This window comes from Amblyomma maculatum, chromosome 4 (genome assembly GCF_055883805.1).
Source record: "Amblyomma maculatum isolate TAMU_Amacu chromosome 4, ASM5588380v1, whole genome shotgun sequence".
Taxonomy (NCBI): Eukaryota; Metazoa; Arthropoda; class Arachnida; order Ixodida; family Ixodidae; genus Amblyomma; species Amblyomma maculatum.
Genome location: NC_139347.1, coordinates 37,526,307 through 37,547,154, shown reverse-complemented (window position 1 = coordinate 37,547,154; position 20,848 = coordinate 37,526,307). Strand labels below are relative to the sequence as shown.

General features: G+C 45.2%; 1 protein-coding gene across 1 annotated transcript in view; it reads left to right on the top strand.

Moving 5' to 3' along the window:
- The window catches only part of v (Tryptophan 2,3-dioxygenase vermilion), a 62,432-nt gene that overhangs the window by 26,700 nt on the left and 14,884 nt on the right, over window positions 1-20,848 (top strand). The window contains 10 exon segments of the mRNA XM_084601117.1: window positions 74-167; window positions 277-344; window positions 2,822-2,887; window positions 3,949-4,010; window positions 5,071-5,146; window positions 6,381-6,396; window positions 6,399-6,419; window positions 6,422-6,472; window positions 6,475-6,491; window positions 8,654-8,761. Coding sequence (XP_084457243.1) covers window positions 74-167; window positions 277-344; window positions 2,822-2,887; window positions 3,949-4,010; window positions 5,071-5,146; window positions 6,381-6,396; window positions 6,399-6,419; window positions 6,422-6,472; window positions 6,475-6,491; window positions 8,654-8,761 — 579 coding nt within the window.

Below are 20,848 nucleotides of genomic sequence, written 5' to 3'. Positions count from 1 at the left end.
TCGACTATTTTTCTTTGTGAATATTATGCACCACGTGTCGCGCTTACTCGTTCTTCTTTCTATTTTACGGTAGCTAGACAAGCTTCTTGGCTGCCAGAAAATGGTCACCGAATTTCATGGCATCGAGAAGGTACACGACGAGCACCTTTTCATCATCACGCATCAGGGTAAGTTGATAGGGACACTCTACTAAACTGCAATTGCAGTTGAGCCTTTTGATAGACTGTTTCTTGTCTATTCTGTATTTCTATTCCGCCTTTCTTTCTGTGGTTTCAGCTTATGAACTATGGTTCAAGCAAATTATCTTCGAGCTCGACTCTATAAAGCCCCTGTTGGATACGAAGGTGAGCTATCTTACATTATCTTTCTTCTATTGCATCTTCTACGTTCATTCCCTCATTTATTTCTTCACTCTTTTCCTTCTTCATTCATTTTTTTAGGCCGCATTCTATGGAGGTATACATCTACGCCACAGTGGCCGCCATTTTGCAATGCAAGTAGCACGGTGAAAGGCTGCAGACATATCTAATTAAACGTCTTATCGCCTCCGGCTCCAGCTTGTACTGCTGAAGTTATGCTCTGCACCATAATATGGCGCCCAAGGCGTCACTTGAATACCTTCTATACAGTCTTGAAGCTATTCCGCATCAAGTCGCACCGTATAGTTTAGTAGTAACGGCCCTTAAGATCAATAACCTGTTCAGTATGAAGTTCTGATGCTTAAGAATGCCTTCCGCGGCCACAGTAGAAAGTGGAACAGAGATATGCGATTGAAGCCGCTTTGCGACGAACACATTGTCATTTCGCTGTTCCGTCACGAAAACCACCTGCTCTGGAACTTGCATCGCACGTTAGACGCATCTAGAAAGCTGTAAATAATTTTAGCCTCAGTTGCATTACGTGTAGTACTGATTGAATTAAAAACTGTCCTGGGAATGCTGTATCGACTCAAACATTGTCGACGTTGAATAAACTTGCTCAGCATCCAGACTCACTTAGGGCGCTTTGCTGCAAGGTGTTCGTCTAAGGTCTCACATGTCCTAGAAAAACCTGCATTTGCGCGTCCAGTTCACAAGCCATTCCGAAATTATATGGAAACAATATTAACTTTCATTACGCGAACAATATGGCTGAACACAATATTGTTTTTTTTTTTTTTAATTAAGCAAGCTCTGTCTGCAAGCGGGAAGATACGTGTAAGTACACTTTGAGACACGCTAATGCATGAAGACGTAAAAGTGTCTAGTCATTCAATCACATTGCACGACTTACACATGGTGTGTCAGTTACCAGCGAATCAAGTAAAACAGAGCTCCTGGCGTCTGCATAGACCACTTCATCCAAACTCCTAATTCATTCACCTGATTCATTAGAAAATAAGAAAAAAGATATGTTCAACTACTCGGAATATTATTTCGAGTGTCATAGTGAGTTGAAGCAAGCCATCAACGGAGCGGTTGTAAATATATAGTATATTCATTCACCGTTCCGATGCAAGGTTACGGCCGATCGCGCATGCTGGTAGTCACTGCGACTGCGAAAACTCGTCAACCACCATTAAGAAAGTACCCCGTTGGGAGAGAATGTTAAAAACAGGCACTCCCGCGTTTCGCAGTTTAGACTTTATGTGCTGCGTTAGACGTAAGGAATCATCTCGACATCTAGGACCTTATAGGCCTACCAATTAGAAAAAAACAAAAAAAAACGAAGGTATTTGTCTTTTTTTAAATGCAATTTTGCATGAAAATTATTCAATATATTTTTACTAATTCATTCAATCATCGCTAATAGAAAACGATTTCCGCTAACTCTGCGCAACTTAAGTATTACAGTCGAGCTCATTAAAAATTGTAGTAATAAAAAAACACTCGTTTATTGCAAATGGTGTTGTAACTACCTTCAAAATATGTGCTAGGGTTCGGCATCCCGTCTCAGATAAAACGAACAATCAAGGCTGCACCATTCGGTTTTAACGAACTAGAAGGCAATGTAGACTCTCACCTGCAGTAGAAAAAACACACTGTTTCCGTCAGGCAATGACAGAAAAGCGTCTTCAAGCCCTCAAAATGTAAAACTGGCGACATTGAAATTACAATTAACAATCGACCGCGCTTACCCCGACCGGCTAAATGTTCAGCCGGTGTGCACGTGTGTGCCGGTTGGGCGAAACGTCTGAGGTGGAAGCTTGAGAGTAGTTAACGTGAGAAGACAGCTCGAAAACGCAACTATTTTCGCACGGCCGATTATCAACAAAAGGCAACAATTTGAGAAGTTTGAATACGACTCGCAACGATGCATTGCTGTCCCGCCTGGCTGTTGATGTGCAGGCGGTACGCAGATGGCAGTCTTCTTCTTCCTTACATAGAGCGGTTGAGGAGCTCATCTGCCAACGATAACTGAAATCGGAGAGTATTTTCAGATTGTCGGGTAAAGCCTATTTAATAGCTATTAAATAGCTATTGATATCATCACCGTTCTAAAACGGTCCATTCGCAGCAACCGCCTCGATCACGATAGGGTCTGCTTTGAAAAAAGAGGTATGCATAAGGGACTTTTTAAGAAATAAAAGGCCCATTTGACCGACTATTTCTTTTTCAGCCATAATTGCGCAAGTCCCCTTAATACGAACTTCGGATATAACGAATGTAATCCGCGTGACCGTCAGATTCGTTATAAATTTGCTGGACTGTATTGCTAGCTTCATTTCTCCTACTTGTGAACGGATCCCAACCGCAACTGGTTCCCATCTCCGCAGTTGAACATAGCGTTCCACGTATAACACTTTCCATCTCACCTCCAAACCTTTTATGGCGCTTCGCAGGACATGAACGAATCCAACATGTTTCAAATCACGTCCCGGATGAACCGCGTCGTCCTCATTCTGAAGGTGAGCATCATATAGACCACAGAGCCGGCATCACGGTCTCAATTCTCGAGCTACAGTATAGAGCCTATCCGGCGTATAATAGTAATAGTAATAATAATAATAATAATAATAATAATAATAATAATAATAATAATAATAATAATAATAATAATAATAATAATAATAATAATAATAATAATAATAATAATAATAATAATAATAATAATAATAATAATAATTAAATTAATAATTAATTAATTAATTAGTTCACAGGAAGGGAAAGGCGCAGTATTTGTCACACTTGCTATGTAGACACCTGAACCGCGCCGTAAGGGAAGGGAAGGGAAGAAGGTGGGAGTGAAAGTGGAAAGAGAGAAGGCGGAGCCATAGTGGAGGGCTCCGGAGTAATGTCGACCACCTGGGGATCTTTAACGTGCGCTGACATCGCACAAAACTTTCTATGAACCATTTCGGGCGCCCAAGGTGCGTCGGAGTTGTGGTCAATGACTCCAGTAATGCAAAGTTGTTGAAGTTGTTGACGGAAGGAACTGGAAAAGACGCGCTATAGTGGAACCGGCTTGGAATACATGTGCATGAACTTTGGAGTTGCGTGTTTATGGGCAGTGAATGTGCAGGAATCCACCGAGATGTAGCAGATTTCAAATCAGGGTGCGGCCGGTCATTCGGTTTACTTACCCCATTGGCTTTCATTATATAGTAACCGAGTGGCAGTGCTCAGACGAATAATAATCAGCGAATACACTTTGTTCGCTGGCCTACAGAAGTGTTTATACGCTTCGAGCCAGGGTTATTTATTCACATTAACTTAGATGTGACGTTAGCAGAGGCCGCCGACTCTTTGTGAATAGGCGGATTTTGTCAGAAGTGTCATTGGCGCTTAGCGCTTTACTGTCCAAGCGCCTGAGCGAAAGCGCCTTTCAGACAGGGAGTGAAAGCGAGTAAAAAGTGCTGTGGTTAACCTGAAAGTTCGGTTATAGACCTCGCGTTCTGCAAGCCGGTCGCTACCAAACGTTGCACGCGTTAACCACGAGACGTATACGCATCGAATTCCTTTTCAACAGCTCCTGCAGGAACAAGTGGAGATTCTTGAAACCATGACACCCTTGGACTTCATGGAATTCAGGTGAGACTTTTCATGGACCGGCGTGCAAACCGCGGGGCACCGGTAGAAAGATGTTTTGCTTTTTTGCGTCACGTACGCACTTCCCGTCGACATACGCTGTATCAATACCAGTACGCAAGCCCAGCGTGAGTATGTTTAACGTTAGGTCGCTGCTAAGTAGAAAGATCTTGGAGGTTATCGAACCTGGGAATTTCAAAATTCGTTCGTGTCAAATACGTTCTCCTGTCCCCGAACCAGTGTGCGGCGTATTGTACTCAACTTGGTATGAGACCTGAATATCTACAAATAATCATTAAATTAAACTAGATTGACCCAGCGTAGCAAGTGTAGTTATCAAATTTCCAGCCGCACGATAGGAAAGAAATGCGGTCCAAGATTAACAACCATCATAATTTGGATGCTCAAAAATAGGGCCAGGCAGACTGTTCTTGTTATAGTTATGGTAAGGAAATCCCGCTTGAAACTGATGGAGCAAATGCAGAAACGAAATTGACATTTCGATCATCTTTTCAACCGAGGGTTTTACACACGTTTTGCTCATTGGCAGAAAGTAGCGAAACACTGCCAAAGAGCTTGTAAGGCAAGTCTAGCAGCTTCTTTTTTTTACTCATGCCTGCCTCAAGTTCATCGTCAGGGTGCTGCAAGGGCAAAGCACCTTAATTAAAAAAAAAAAAAAAATGTCCGCACGCGCTGGAACTTGCGCAAGAAGGCCTCTCATGCTAACCTATCGAGCATCATTTGCATGCGACAAATGCCGTAATAATCTTTCCCTAACCCAAACCTCGTTCTGCGGTTACTTACGGTCAACCTTGACTTCAATCCTATCACGCACAGCCTTCGTCTTATCTCATTTTATCTCTTGTTCTCGCGAGACAGTTTCCTGTGTCGCGCCCTGTAGTAAATGTAGACACTTTCGCTGAAGGCAGCGCGCATCGTATGCAAATGACGCTTGATGCTTTGGGCGGCCACCACACTCCCTGGATCGAGCGAACATTCGATGGAGGCGGCGACCCGGCTTTGTTTGAGCAATTCAAACTCATTCTGTGAATGTGACTCGCAGGGGTTACCTGGCGCCCGCATCCGGATTCCAAAGCCTCCAGTTTCGCCTCATCGAGAACAAGTTGGGAGTAAAGAATGTGAGTGTCCGACTTTCAGTTAATAATGGTTTGTCCTTTTTAACTTTACACGTACGCTCACACTCACAAAACGCACGCACACACGTGCCTATCTAAGAATTGAGGCCTTATGTGCAAGCGACGGCTAAAAGGAAGAAAGGAATCTCACAAGGCGAGACCATAACATCGGTATCTGACGTGTTCCACCCCCGACGCTCCATGCCTACTGCCAGCATAGGAGAAAGAGGGTCATTTCTGCCTGTGGAGGCTATATAGCTAACCAGACAGGAGAGCTAAAAACCACCTATATGAAGCTAACAGAATAGATGGATCGCGATTTATATAATTCCGCTATTCATTAGTATTTTCAAATATATTATGCGGCCGCTCGTTCCGGGAACGATGCCTCACAGTCACCGGTGCATGAAATATTTTCTACGAGAGGTTGATCAGTGGCCAAACATCCTTTTTTTTTTTTTTTTCAGCGAAATGCAAGAATTGGGTGATTTTAATTGAGTGGCGGCTTGTGCATATCGATGAAATAAGGAAATCATTGAAGCATTAAACAAATCAGCGAAGAGCGATTAAATACGTACTAAATGCACGCATTTTAGACAACCTTGAACACTGCGATAGCAACAGGCACGGATGCGAGATATCTAAAGTGTTGCTGAGATTTGGCGTCATTATTTGTAATGTGAATATAATAAAAATGCAGTGTAAATTATAAGGACGTTCTTGAAAGGCGCCAGCGGCATATAAAGTAACCGAATCGACTTCCTTATATGTGGCCTAGAAATAAAATATTATCGCTTACTTTCATGGGCCACTACGCATGTGCTAATTACAGCACACCCCCCCCCCCCCCCCCCCCCCCCCCCCCCCCTCCATAAACGTATGCGAACAACCCCGATAGTTATCGATCGACTTAATTAATGTTCTTACAGAGGGGAACGTTAAAGCATGCGCTCAGTCGACCGAGGTCAGCTATCTTTGTAGTTCGTAAATTTATTTCGTATCGCGGCATCACGCAACTCCAGAAGCCGCCGCCAGGGAACATGTAAAAAAAAAAGAAGTTTTGTTTTATGTTCGCTTGACACTTCTTACACAGGTGAGTGCAGTATGTTCACTTGCCTCTCCAGTTTGCGTCCCGTGCACAATTTTAGTACCGATTTCCTTTCCCGTCTCTCCTGTTTGTTTTTGTTGTTGTTGTTTTTTTTTCGTAAACGTGACATGGAGCTGATGTGGTCTGCAGGAGCTTCGAGTCAACTACGCAAGCAGCACTACCAGAAGGTGTTGAGGACCCCTCGGCCATCCAGAAGATACAGGAATCCGAGAAGGAACTCACCTACTACAACTCATTGAGGTTTGTCTGTTGTTTGGGTTTTGCCTGCCGCAGCCTTCAAGATTTCACTCACTGCGCATGCGTTTTACTAGGTGTTGAAGGGACACTGAAGACAAATTGAAGACGGCTTTGAACGACAGATTACGTCTAGCTGATTACAAAGGCTATACTCTTACCAATAATTGAGTTTTCATAAGCAAAAAAAGGGAGCCTGAAAAATGGAAGGACGCCGTCACTACCGGCCGTTTCCTCAAGTACTCAGCGATGGCGTCATATGAGATTACTTGCGGATTATTAGGACAGAAAACAAAGCAGATGTCCGAATGTAAAGCAACTTTTGCGTAGTTACTACTGGGGCATTTGATCGCTCGAGAAACAATAGAGCTATTAAGCTATATTTAGATACCAAGTGACCGGTAGCCGAATCACGAAACGCCAGGCTATTTGTAACTGGTCGTGTTTTCTTAAATGTGCCTTTGATCCCTGAATCGGCTTCAAGAAAAAATGAGGCATTTGTTGCCCTTCATCCCAATACCTGTCACCTTATTTGCATATTCGCAACATCGCTTCAGGTTACGACTGAGCATGTCAGTTTCTTCAAGCATCGCGGACCAGTATAACGATAGTGCACGGTGTTCCCCAGGAGAATGCCAAGAGACACTATTAAACAGGAGTGGCTGACTTGTATAGCATTTTTCCCCTTTTTAGTCGGTGCGTAGACGGTAAGGCTGGATGAAAGGATAATAACGTTGTATCGCGCGATGAGTGCGTGGGGAGAGGGGGGGGGGGGGGGGGGGGGCAGTGTGCACTCGTAGCGTCAGTGTGTGTGTCATTTCTACTGTCATTGCCTTCCGTGTGCTAACTCGGACGGGAGAAAATACAGAATATCTCGCCGCTGAGAGCAGATGTAAGGATTAAATTCATTCTGGAAAACGCATAGCTCATAGACGGCTTCAAAAATGGTGGAAGCCCCGTTGTGCCCTCGAGCCTCCGTCATCAGACACAACTTTTCACAGCGAGCGACAGCGAGTTCGGCTGCTGCCTTCGCCGTTTTGGTGTGTGGCGACCCGCGCGACCAGCGCCGGCGCCGGAAGGATGGTATCAGCGTGGTCCTGAATATCGCTGTGACGGTAGGCTGCAAGTCCGCTGCTACTCCGACTGAATCGAAGACTCGGGGATCTGTATGGCACATTGTGGCATACGCTGATGAAATCTCCTCTCTTTCGACATGTAACTGGCGCTGGTCAGGTCGGCCGCCATAGTTCGTGCCGCCGAGTTCAACTGTTTTTCTTTTTGTACTAGGCAGCGCGTTCAACAAACGTGCAGGAATACTGCAGCTATTATTCTGACCCCATCGCTCAGCATCTCTCTCTCTCTCCCTCCCTCCTCCTACTCCTCTCGGTGGCTGAGCTGCTCCGATAGTAAGCCGAAGTAAACGGGCTCAAACGCAAATTTTGATGTACGCGAAGCACAAAAGGTGCACGTGTGCTGTGTGATATCAGTGCGCGTTAAAGATGCCTAGGTGTTCGAAATTATTGTGGAGCCCTCCCACTGCGGCAGCTCTTTCATTTCACTCACATTTTCCCCCTTCCTTTACTGCTCTACTGAGGTGTGACCGGTGTTACTGTGACTTCCATTTCCTCAAAACCATTTTATGCGATAGTAGCCTAGCTGCAACCAATCGGCAAACTAGTGCCCTTCCTTCTTCCTTCCTTCGGTCTCAGCAGCTGCGGTACCTTATTTGCTTAAGTGCCGCGACCACGAAAGCGGAGGCAAATGAAGCCAATGCTGGAGGAGTGTTCCAGCCATATAGCGTCGTCAGTTAGATAAACTTTGAAAAAAAAAAAAAAGAAAAAAAGAAAAAGTATAACATACAGGGAGTTCCTGCCGCTCATTTTATGCAAAATATCAACGACGATGTTTACAATATTTCCGCATTCGGCTTTCTTTTTACGTTTCTATTGACAGCCCCTTGTAGCTCCTTTTGATCTTCATGCAGTTCCCAATGTAACGTGGCTAGAGAGTATTCCTTTCAATACACTTTAACTACACTGTTTGCTACGAAGCGTAATAAGAAAGGGATCGCAAACAATTAAAATGAAAAGCAAGACTGAGATTCAGGTGTCTAAAGAGTTAATGGAAACCTCTGTCTTTCTTTTATTTCTCTTCATCTTCTTGGTCAGCGGTGGCTGGAGCGGACGCCTGGCCTCGAGCCACACGGCTTCAATTTTTGGGAGAAGTACCAGAACGTCGTGAAACGTATGCTGGACCAAATGGAGGAAGACGCCAAGGCAAGTTTCTGCAGTGTGCGGCACTCTGCACTTTCTACAAGAATTTCTTTATCTCCTTGTTTATTAACTGAGTGGTTCATTGTTTGGTAGATCAGTTACTTTAATCGGTAATAGTTTGGGTTGGTTGATTGACTGACTGTCTGATTCAGTAGTTATCATTATTTGATTGATTGATTGATTGATTGATTGATTGATTGATTGATTGATTGATTGATTGATTGATTGATTGATTGATTGATTCGGGCTGGACAAGGGAGTATGATTGATTGATTGGTTGGTTCACAGGAAAGGAAAGGCGCAGTATCTGTCACACTTGTAGCTGTGGACACCTGAACCGCGCCGTAAGGGAAGGGAGGAAGGTGGGAGAGAAAGTGGATAGAGAGAAAGAGGAGCCGTAGTGGAGGGCTACGGAGTAATTTCGACCACCTGGGGATCTTTAACGTGCGCTGACATCGCACAGCACACGGACGCCTCTTCGTTTCGCCTCCATCGAAACGCAGCCGCCGAGGTCGGGATCGAACCCGGGTACTCCGGCACAGTAGTCGGGCGTCTTACCACTGCACCACCCCGGCGGGGCACAAGGGAGTATGAAAGGCCACGAAGCAAGATGCACCCAAATACAACGTCAGCAAGTTCTCATCACCGCCATCAGACTACACCTACTGCCTCACCCACTGACCATCAGTTAACGTCCCTCCCTGCGAACTTCCTAACCTCCCTCCACCCACCTGGCTTGCCGTCTCGTTTGCACTTTGGCACTCTTTTTCTTCTTGATGCTCTGTTTTCAACTACAATATTGCCTGCCCGCTACTTTCATTGATTACAAACGACGGCAGAAAACGCCAGGTATCATTCTAGATTCTATTTCGTTACCATGACCCGCGTATTCACTAGGAACCCTGTCTCAACCTTCCCTTCTTTCACTTGCCAGAAAATTCGAGATGGGAAGCGATGGCTGGGCATGAGTCATGTCCTCTTCAGTCTCATTTTTTTATTATTTATTTCTTTGAGGATATTGTTAACTCGCGTTTGTTCCCTGACCCACTATGTTGTCTACCTGTCTGCTAATCTTGTTCCTATAGGTTTCCTTTTCGTAGCTCATTTCTCTGTCCTCCGCGTATTTTAAAGACTTTCCATGAGCCCTCAACTTGTGTCCTGTACACGTGAAAACACGTCGTCAGCATGTCAGTAATCCCCTTCCTAATTAGAGCTAGCGACAGCAGACTGACTCACTGCCCCCCCCCCCCCCCAACTATCTGTTCCCGCCTTCCTGATAACCTCGTGCATGCGTACATCAAAACCTGGGCCGTCCACTTATCCGTTCCCAAGCTGAAGCACTCTCGCGTCCATTTCTGTGGGGGCCCTCCACCTTTGTCCACACTTTATACGCCCTCTAAACCGGTATTTTACATAGCTGCTGGTTATTCTGCTTCTTGCGACACTTAACACACGTGCGCGCGGGGCACGCAAGCACACGTGTTGAATTTTTAACAAACGTTAAAAGTAGGCACGCAAGTATGCGGCCGTTAGAGGCTCTTGATTGCACAAACTCGGTACGCCTAGCAGATTCCCGAAGTCCGGTAACGGTTCTGCGAGGCCTGCTCCAGCATTGCTAGCAAAGAAAGTTTGGCACGCGAACCTTTTAGTGCATATGAGGAAACCAGCCATTGTTTCATTGCCGCAAGGTCAACGGTCATAGCTTATCTATAAAGCAGCGTTTGCTAGCGCGCACCTCCCCTCTGTTGAGTGCCACGTGTGTGCAAGATGTGCCAGCACGTATATTATCCGTTTGGCTTTATCTCATCACTACTGCTCCGATACGGTGAACGTTGCTTGCGATAGAGTACTGGGCTTAGTACAGTAATTACAAGCTGTCAAAAGGTGTGACGTGTTCTCATTCGCTGTGCCTGCCTTACAATTGATCTTTATTTAAAAACGCAATCACAAAAATATTAGTTAAAGTGTGGCAATAAATGTCTGAAACAAACTCAATTATCTAATTAATCAATCACTATCGTACCACTGTCATTTCGAATTTTCCGCGTTACACGGCGTTGTTTCCCTTTTCGCACACAAGTAGTAATTCTGCAATCATTTGTTTATTTTCGCACATTTTTTTGGTTTGGTTTGGTTTTGTTAGTAGTGTTTGACGTCCCAAAGCGACTCAAGCTATGAGAGACGCTTTAGTGGAGAGCTCCAGAAATTTCGACCACCTGGGGTTCTTTAACGTGCGCTGACATCGGAACTTGCATAGCGCACATAGTGGGTCAGTGAAATAACTCGAGTTAACGACATTCTAGTGGATATCAAGAAGAAGAAGTGGCCACGGGAAGGGAATTTAGTGCGAAGAGAGGATAATCGATGGTCTGAAAGGGTAAGAAATTGGATACCAAGGGAAGGAAAGCATAGCAGGGAGTGGTAGAAAGTCAGGTGGGCGGATGATGTTAAGAAGTTTGCAGGGGTTAAGTGGATGCAGCTAGCGCAGAACCGTTTTAATTGAAGGAATATGGTCGAACTAGGTCTGCGCCCTGCAGTGGGTATAGCCCGGCTGTTGTTGATGATGATTATGACATTGTACAGCACACCGGCGCCTTTATTCTCGCCTCCGTCGAAAAGGGGCCGTCGCGGCCGGGACTCGATCCTGCATTCTTGGACACAGCAATCAAGCGCCCTAAACCACTGCACCACCCCTACGGGGCACAAATCTTTGATACGCGTGCATTGAGTGCACGCTGTTTAATGAATGAATACAGCTATAAAATGGTGTTGATTAAACCTTTGAGTGAGTGAGTGAGTGAGTGAGTGAGTGAGTGAGTGAGTGAGTGAGTGAGTGAGTGAGTGAGTGAGTGAGTGAGTGAGTGAGTGAGTGAGTGAGTGAGTGAGTGAGTGAGTGAGTGAGTGAGTGAGTGAGTGAGTGAGTGAGTGAGTGAGTGAGTGAGTGAGTGAGTGAGTGAGTGAGTGAGTGAGTGAGTGAGTGAGTGAGTGAGTGAGTGAGTGAGTGAGTGAGTGAGTGAGTGAGTGAGTGAGTGAGTGAGTGAGTGAGTGAGTGAGTGAGTGAGTGAGTGAGTGAGTGAGTGAGTGAGTGAGTGAGTGAGTGAGTGAGTGAGTGAGTGAGTGAGTGAGTGAGTGAGTGAGTGAGTGAGTGAGTGAGTGAGTGAGTGAGTGAGTGAGTGAGTGAGTGAGGCAGCGGGGAAACGGGAAAGCGAGCGAGCAAGAAAGCAAGCAAGCCCCTGCTTCTATCATCTATAGCCACACTCTAGCGCATACAAAGGAAAAAGGAAATGTTGAGGACAGGCCTCGCACGGAGCTGCAAAGAAGCATATAACCGGATGGGATCCGAGCGGCGGCACCGAATAGAAGAGGGAGAATTCTCAGGAAGTTTGATGACGTCTTGAGTGCAACGAGGCCAGCAATCAAATTCTGATCAATGCCAGCGGCAGTGAAGGCGTCGACACCCGAACACATGGTGCATATGGGGAGCTGACTGCCTCCTCTTCCCCGCGCCCGCGGCGCAGAAGCGGGTAATAACTGATCACGCGTCTCGAATTTCAATTGTGCGGCCACGCGGTCCAGTGCTGGTCGCCGAATGAAACTTTCTCATCGCGTTCCTCGTAAACATCGAAGAGGGCGGAATGTTCGGGGCACACGCTCGGTTCCTGAGAGTATTGCAGAAACACGTATAATACAGAGGAACGCGGTATATGTGCGCGGATTTGTCGCTTTTCCGCCGAGAGCCAGAGACGCGAAAGTGGAAAGTGGGGAAGGTGTATATAGATCCACAAATCCAGCGTCAAACGTAGAAGAGTTCAGAGGAGCGAGGTTGAAAAGGCAAGGTTCGAGCCATAGTCGTTATACTTATTTCGTCGTAGATGACGTTAGCAAACGTATTTGTTTTAAGTACCCGCGATAATGACATTTGTTACATCATCGTTTAATGTTGAATCAAAGATTGCACCAGTTGATGGATTTAAAAGTGCTGCGAATGCAGAACTTTTACAAAAATTAGTGGTGGTTTAGCTCTGGTTAACACTAGTTGAATTGCGAAAGCAACGTCGGAAGCTTCTTTTGCCTGCTAAATTATTCCCATATCACGCCCTATCAGTGTAAGGTGCTACACATTATTGGGGACACTTAAGCTCATCCTTTAAGGGTATGACGCGAGAGCCTAAGCTACCAGCTCACATATAAAGTCACGCTTCAACCAAGCCGTATGGACGTGCCTGCGTGTCGTAGGGGTGACGAGAATGCAAATCGTTCTGGCAGGCTAATTCTGATATCACCCTCCCATATGAAAGGAGCGACCCGAGTTAGCAGCTCCTGCACGTGGCATAGGGGTAGCGTGAATTCATATGTGATGGCAGGCTGATTTTTTATGAGGAGACCGTAGCTAGGCCTCTTCACAGCGCAGCTGTGGCAACCCGAAGTCTCGCTTTGGCTGTCGCAGTATTGCTTTCACAATAAAAGAATGACTCCGAAAAATGCTGAATACCAAAGCAGACACAAAATACGGATGGAATAATGATAAATATACTCACCACCCTAAACGTATTTGAATGAAAACTCAACTTTGATGTCCTTTTTGTCGTTTTGTTGTTGACGTGCCTGAAAGCTCTGCATTAAGGAACTTTTGGAGGCCGATAGCGGCTCCAGCTACTTCTTTTCCCGTAAGGGAAGAATCCTCACTGGAAGTGGTATTGTTTCATCATGAAACACTAAGACAGTGTCAACTGTCACGTTTTCTATCTCTTGCGGTTCGACATAGTGAAGCACTTTTCCCTTTAGAATATTACCGCCTGGTGGCTTTAAGTGGCGTCTGATAGAAGAAAAAGCTAGACTCTTGTGCGCTTGTTCTCCTAGCTGAGATTTGTGGTATAACAGCCATTGACTCTGTGTATCTGCTTTGTTAACTTTCGTGTAAATCCCTATCTTCTTGACACTTTTGGAGGAGGTGAGGGGATTTGAAATCTGGTGATTTCAGGTGGCGTTATCACCAGATTAAAATTGCATTTAGATGCCTAGCTGCAACGTATAAAAAGTTAATTATCAGGAATTAGTTTTTCAGCGTGCTTGTTATCCTCCTTTTTTTCTACGGTCACCAGCACTCGTACGATTTCGCCGCAGAAGCAGTCTTCGTATCTAAAAAAAAAAAAAAAAAAAAAAAAAGCATCTTTTTTCATTCTGGTTCGCTTTCACTGAAACGCGTTAAGTGCCATTACGGGCACCACAGGATCAGAGAGGGAGCTCTGGTCCTGTTTTGTCGGATGTTCCTCTGTTCACGTTCGTTCGCATTTTTTTTTTCGTTAATCAGAGACTTCGCCAGGCGTCAACAGTCTTCATTTAGCTTCTGTCTCTACATCATGCTTTTTATATCATGTGATGCTGAAATTTACGAAAACAGAAAACAAAATTCGGCGGTTTTGGTAATCAGAACAACACACAAACAACGCTTAGGTCGATCACGGTACTAGGCGATAACGTACGCAGCTCGTTTGCTTGAAAAGTGACCGTCGGCGCATGAGCTGTCGAGTGAAAATACGCACGTCATTCCGCATCAAATTGTGACGCAACCGCTCTTTGTGCAGCGTTCAGTGTGACGTCACGTGATTTCTCATTGCATATAGCAAGATGGAGGCTAGTTGGCGACAGGATACCTCTACTACGGCGTCTCTCATAGCCTGAGTTGCTTTGGGACGTTAAACCCCACAAACCAACCAACCAAATAAAATAAAGATAGCTGAATGAAAATTCGATGTCGAATGCACTATCGTGTCTACACTTAAGGAAAGCCTTAAGCTTCCTCCTATTTGAATTTTGTAGCGGCAGATCAAGCTCTGCTGGTTCGATTAACTTTTTTTATTATATCGTTTGGATTTTTGGCGCATTGCTTATTGTGAACAGGTTGTTTTTATTTCCTCCTGTGTGGGATCACTGCAATGACTGCAGTGGTTCCTAAATAAATTGATAAAAAATATGAACTGCAATCATAATGATTGCCTGCGCCGAAGCGTAACCGTCATCGCGGTATTTCGAATGACAGCATGGCAGTCAAAAATGACGTGGACGTATCCCGCATGTGTGCCCAGTCTCGGAGACGAGCCTCGCGTACAGGTAAAAGTGAAGCGAACAGTGCCCGCATGCATCGCCTCTCGAGAAAATTCTCGCGTACGTGTCTGAGATTTTAGCGGCTGATATGTGCTTTCACACACGTGCGGGTGGTACAGTCTATATATATATTCGGTCTCGACCTGACCGCTGGAGGCACTTGTCTTGATTTTACCTCTCTGTTAATATGCGTGGTGCATGGTACGGCAAGGAACCATAAAATGCCGATGCTGCAACGGGCTTGCACTTGTGTAAAAGAACGCCGGGATCGAGGGTAAAACAAGCTCGATGGTAGAGTATGTGAAGTGCTTGTAAATCGCAAACGGAGATCTCACTAGAGAGAGAGCATTTGTGAAACGCGAAAGGGGAAGTAACTTATAACAAGGGAATAATTACTCATTCAGATCCACCCAAGCACAGCCATACGGCTACAAAGGAAAGCTATATACAGCTTTCTCAGAAACTTCGTAACCTATAACAATGACAACTTGGCAGCCACTTGACAAACACTTCACAACTATTTAGGAATTAACCATTCTACAACTGCAACTGTGTGACATTGTTCCATGGAGCGTAAATTTTCTTCGTTTTTGCAAGCAATTGGACGTAAAGACTGATTCTGATTTTTATGGTGTGGGAATTGTAAATTAGTAAAAAGAAAATGCCCCTGTCTGCACCACTGGACGTACAAACCGTGTACAACTAGAATCCCATGATCTGCTCCAGAGCACGTGGTCGTGGGTTCGGCATTCGGCTGCGGCCATCCTCCTAGCAAGACAAAATGTGCCAAGCTTACATAGGCTAGAATATCGGCCCGCGTTATAGAACCTCTTGCGGCTGGAAATTAGTCGACAACCCACTATCATTGATTCTTTTTCTAGAATTTTTTTTTATCTGAGGAGTAAAATATTTTGCACTGAGAATTTGCGATTTAAAGGAAATTTTAATAAACGAAATACTCTCTCTTCCAAATAGAGAAAGATATTTCAACTGTAGGTGGGCCTCAAATATGAATTCTTTGTCCTGAGGCAATTTTCGGGTAAAGCATGGAACGTCACTGCCCTCCAGCACAACGTTAACGGTATTAGATGCAGCTAATTGGTACAAAAGTGCGTGACATATGAACTGTTTCACCACCTGCTGTGCGCGATGCGACGCAGCCCTCGTTACTAAACATCGTCGTGTAACTGGATGCAGTCCCTCTTCAAACCAACCCTCGCTTACAGGAAGCAAACATTAACGGATTTCCTGTGTTTTCCTTACGTTTAGGACTTGGAATTTTCTCTGTGCTGAGGAGGATTGTCTGGTGCTGTTAGTTCACGTGCGTTGTGCACCAGCACAATCCACTACAAATGCCAGGGGCCCGGACGCCAGTATTGACTTGGCCCGTTAGACTGCGGTGAAAAGCGCAATGCCTTTAGATCGAAAGCTCTACTACTCCATGTACAGCCCATAGTTTCTCCTCGCTTCGTATGCTTGACCTTCAAGCCCGGTCAAGGTCAAGCCAAGTACACACACCCAAAAATAACGATGTATGACTGTGTCATATGACTATGTATGACAATGACACCTGGTATTGTTGACCTTTGACCTTGCCATTTAGCTATGACACTTTGACCTTAATCTTAGACTTTAGCCTAGCATTTTGACCTTTTTAGAGAAGGTCGTGAATTCGGGTCCCTCGCTCGCGTCACTGTCATGGCAACTTTGATGCCAGCCGTTGCGGAGCCACCAAAGTAGCGATCGATACAACGGCATGGATAACGGACACTCCTGTACCAGTGCTCTCCCACCCCCTCCTTTTATTGTCTCTAGTACGCAATTTCCTGTTCAGGCATCATTAACGGACCTCCGCGTGGCGCCGCACCTGTCCTATTTCTAGTCTAATTAGCGGTAGAAATTAGAACCAAATTCATGCTCTAATCATTTCACTACATCATGCGACCTGTACACCTTTGCAAATCGCTGCGCGAACGAGCTTTCGCTTTCGTACAGGTAGGCGGTTCTAAGTGTCCTGAATATTTTCTTTTTATTTCTCCAGGCGGTCGAGTTAGCGTGCGAAGTGACCCTGGAAGCCGGTGCGCACGCAGTTACGTGTAAATTGCAACTAAGTGTCTGTGCAGGTGATTGCAGAAAGATAACTAAATATTGATCGTGTATAAAAAAAAATCGCTCCCAGACGAAAACACGAGATGGCGGCACGCAAGACTGCTGTGAAAACTGACCACGCAGAAAATCGCAGGCGCTGTCGCATATCTGCCAGCACTCACTCTGGTTTCGGCCGCACTGTAGGCCTTGTTTTTTGTTTATTCTTTTCCCCTTTTCCTTACCTCGATCTATGTCACATTCTCTTTCTCTCTTTCTTTATTGATGTCATCCTCGTTTTTTGTTTTTTTTTTTCTTTTGCTATGTAGTGCTTCTTGCCGTGTCAAATGATGATCCAAGTAAGGTACCATATATTTAATGTGGCATGCTTGGACAGAAATTCGAATAGGAAACGGGAAAGGCTATTAGTGTGAAAGCACTAACAGCCCTGTTACGAAAGAAATCTGCGGCGTGTGTAAAAATACGTCATCAAGCTGCAATATGACGGAAAAGCCATGAAGTCATAACCTCGTAAAGCGGATCTATCTGCGACCTAAGGCACCAACCCTTCAGACAATGCTATACATGTCGATACTCAGAACTGGCGGACCTCCGTGTTGCGGCAGTTTTCCCGACATATGTACAAAATAGTAATGCAACCGTTCGCCATGAAGCTAGGGTTCGGGATGATATCTTACCATTTCTCGTTGCATTTAGTACGCCTTAATCTAGTTATGATGACCAGGCAGTTGAAAGCTTCTATGAAGATGTAGAATCGGCAATGCGAAAAGTAAAGACGCAGTATACTGTACTAATGGGCGACTTCAATGCCAAGGTAGGGAAAAAACAGGCAGGAGACCAGGCAGTAGGTGACTATGGCATTGGTTCTAGGAATAGCAGGGGGGAGTTACTAGTTGAGTTTGCAGAGCGCAATAACTTAAGAATCATGAATACCTTCTTCAGCAAACGGAAGAACCGGAAATGGACATGGAAAAGTCCTAACGGGGAGACTAAAAACGAAATCGACTTCATAATGTGTTCAACCCCCGCCATTATTCAAGACGTAGAGGTAATCGCGAAAGTGCGATGCAGTGACCACAGGATGGTGAGGTCCCGAATTAGCCTAAATCTGAAGAAGGAACGCAATAGATTAGTAAGAAAGAAACCCATCAACGAATTAGCGGTGAGGGGGAGGGCAGAAGAGTTCAGGATCTCGCTACAGAATAGGTATTCAGCTCTAACTGAGGATGGCGACATTACCCTAGAGGCAAGGAACAATACTTTCAGAGATATTGTTACGGTAACAATATCATTACTGTTAACAATATCATTTCCCGGTAACAATATCATTACTGAGTGCGCGGTAGAAGTAGGCGGTAGGATAGTTAGAGAAGATACCGGTAAGCTGTCTAAGGAGACGAAAGATTTGATTAAGAAACGCCAGAGTATGAAAGCTTCCAATCCAACAGACCAGATCGAATTGGCCGAGATATCAAAGCTAAGCAATAAGCGCAAGGTGGCCGATATAAGGAAGTATAACATGGAGAAAATTGAGCATGCTGTAAAGAACGGGGGAAGCCTTAAAGCGGTAAAGAAGAAATTGGGCATAGGCAAAAACCAGATGTATGCGATAAGGGACAAGGCGGGCAACGTCATCACTAATATGGAAAAGATCGTCAAAGTAGCCGAGGAGTTCTATACAGATCTCTACAGTAGCCAAAATAGTCAGGACCGTAATGAGATTGGCGGTAGGGAAAAACAGTCAGACGTTCCACCAGTGACGAAAGACGAGGTCAAGAAAGCACTAGAAACTATGAAAAGGGGGAAATCAGCTGGAGAGGATCAGATAACTACAGATTTGCTGAAGGACGGGGGGGATATCGTGCTAGAAAAACTGGCCACCCTGTATACGCAGTGCCTGGTGTCATCGACGGTACCGGAACCATGGAAGAATGCAAACATTATCCTCATTCACAAGAAAGGGGACTCTAAGGACCTTAAAAATTACAGACCAATCAGCTTACTGTCTGTTACGTATAAGGTATTTACTAAGGTAATCGCTAATAGAATCAGGACAAACTTAGACTGCAGTCAAGCAAAGGATCAAGCAGGGTTTCGGAAACGGTACTCTACTATCGATCATATCCATACCATCAATCAAGTGATAGAAAAATGCTCGGAATATAACCAGCCCTTATACATAGCATTCATTGATTACGAAAAAGCATTTGACTCAGTTGAAACCTCGGCGGTGATGCAGGCATTGCGAAATCAGGGGGTAGACGAGCCGTACGTGAAAGTGCTGGAAGATATATATAGTGGCTGCACAGCAACCATAGTTCTGCATAAAGAAAGTAACAAAATTCCCATAAAGAAAGGTGTTAGGCAAGGAGACACAATCTCCCCAGTACTATTCACAGCTTGTTTAGAGGAAGTATTCAGAGACTTGGAATGGGAGCAGTTAGGGATAAGGGTAGATGGAGAATACCTCAGTAATCTGCGATTTGCTGATGACATTGCCTTGCTAAGCAACTCGGGGGATGAACTGCAAATAATGATTGATGACCTAGACAGGAAAAGTAGAAAGGTAGGCTTGAAAATCAATATGCAGAAGACTAAGGTAATGTTCAACAACCTCGGGAAGGAACAGCAGTTTACATTAGGTAGCGAAATACTGGAAGTAGTAGGCGAATATGTCTACTTAGGACAGGTAGTAACCGCAGATCCGGACCACGAAAAGGAAATAACAAGAAGAATAAGATTGGGATGGCGCGCATTTGGCAAGCACTCGCAGATTATGACTAGCAGCTTACCGGTATCACTCAAGAGGAAAGTATACAACAGTTGCATCTTGCCTGTACTCACCTATGGGGCTGAAACGTGGAGGCTAACCAAGAGAGTTCTACTTAAGTTGAGGACAACCCAGAGGGCTATGGAACGAAAAATGGTAGGGGTAACATTAAGAGATAGAAAGCGTGCAGAGTGGGTCAGAGAAATAACTCAAGTTACCGACATTCTAGTAGAAATTAAGAAGAAGAAATGGACATGGGCAGGACATGTAGGGCGAAGAGAGGATAACCGATGGTCGCTGAGGGTAACAAACTGGATTCCAAGGGAAGGAAAGCGTAGCAGGGGGCGGCAGAAAGTTAGGTGGGCGGATGAGATTAAGAAGTTTGCAGGGGTCAAGTGGATGCAGCTAGCACAGGACCGGGTTAAGTGGAGAAATATGGGAGAGGCCTTCGCCCTGCAGTGGGTGTAATCAGGCTGATGATGATGATGATGATGATGATGAATCTAGTTAAGCTGGAGTCTAGCCGCGACACGACTAAACATTTGCTGACGACATATTTGCATTCAACTGTGTGCTCCCAGAAGCAACGCGAAGCGCGGCAGTCTGCGTCCATTACGCAAACACACACGCCGAATACGCTACCAGCCGAAAAAACTTTAATGCATGTAGAAAACCTCACTTGAAATTATTTTGCCCGTGGGGGAGAGGAATATAAGGCTTCCGCATTCGTCACGTAGGCAGTCTTGTTTGTAATGTTCATTTGTGTGTGTGTGTGTGTGTGTGTGTGTGTGTGTGTGTGTGTGTGTGTGTGTGTGTGTGTGTGTGTGTGTGTGTGTGTGTGTGTGTGTGTGTGTGTGTGTGTGTGTGTGTGTGTGTGTGTGTGTGTGTGTGTGTGTGTGTGTGTGTGTGTGTGTGTGTGTGTGTGTGTGTGTGTGTGTGTGTGTGTGTGTGTGTGTGTGTGTGTGTGTGTGTGTGTGTGTGCGTGCGTGCGTGCGTGCGTGCGTGCGTGCGTGCGTGCGTGCGTGTGTGTGTGTGTGTGTGTGTGTGTGTGTGTGTGTGTGTGTGTGTGTGTGTGTGTGTGTGTGTGTGTGTGTGTGTGTGTGTGTGTG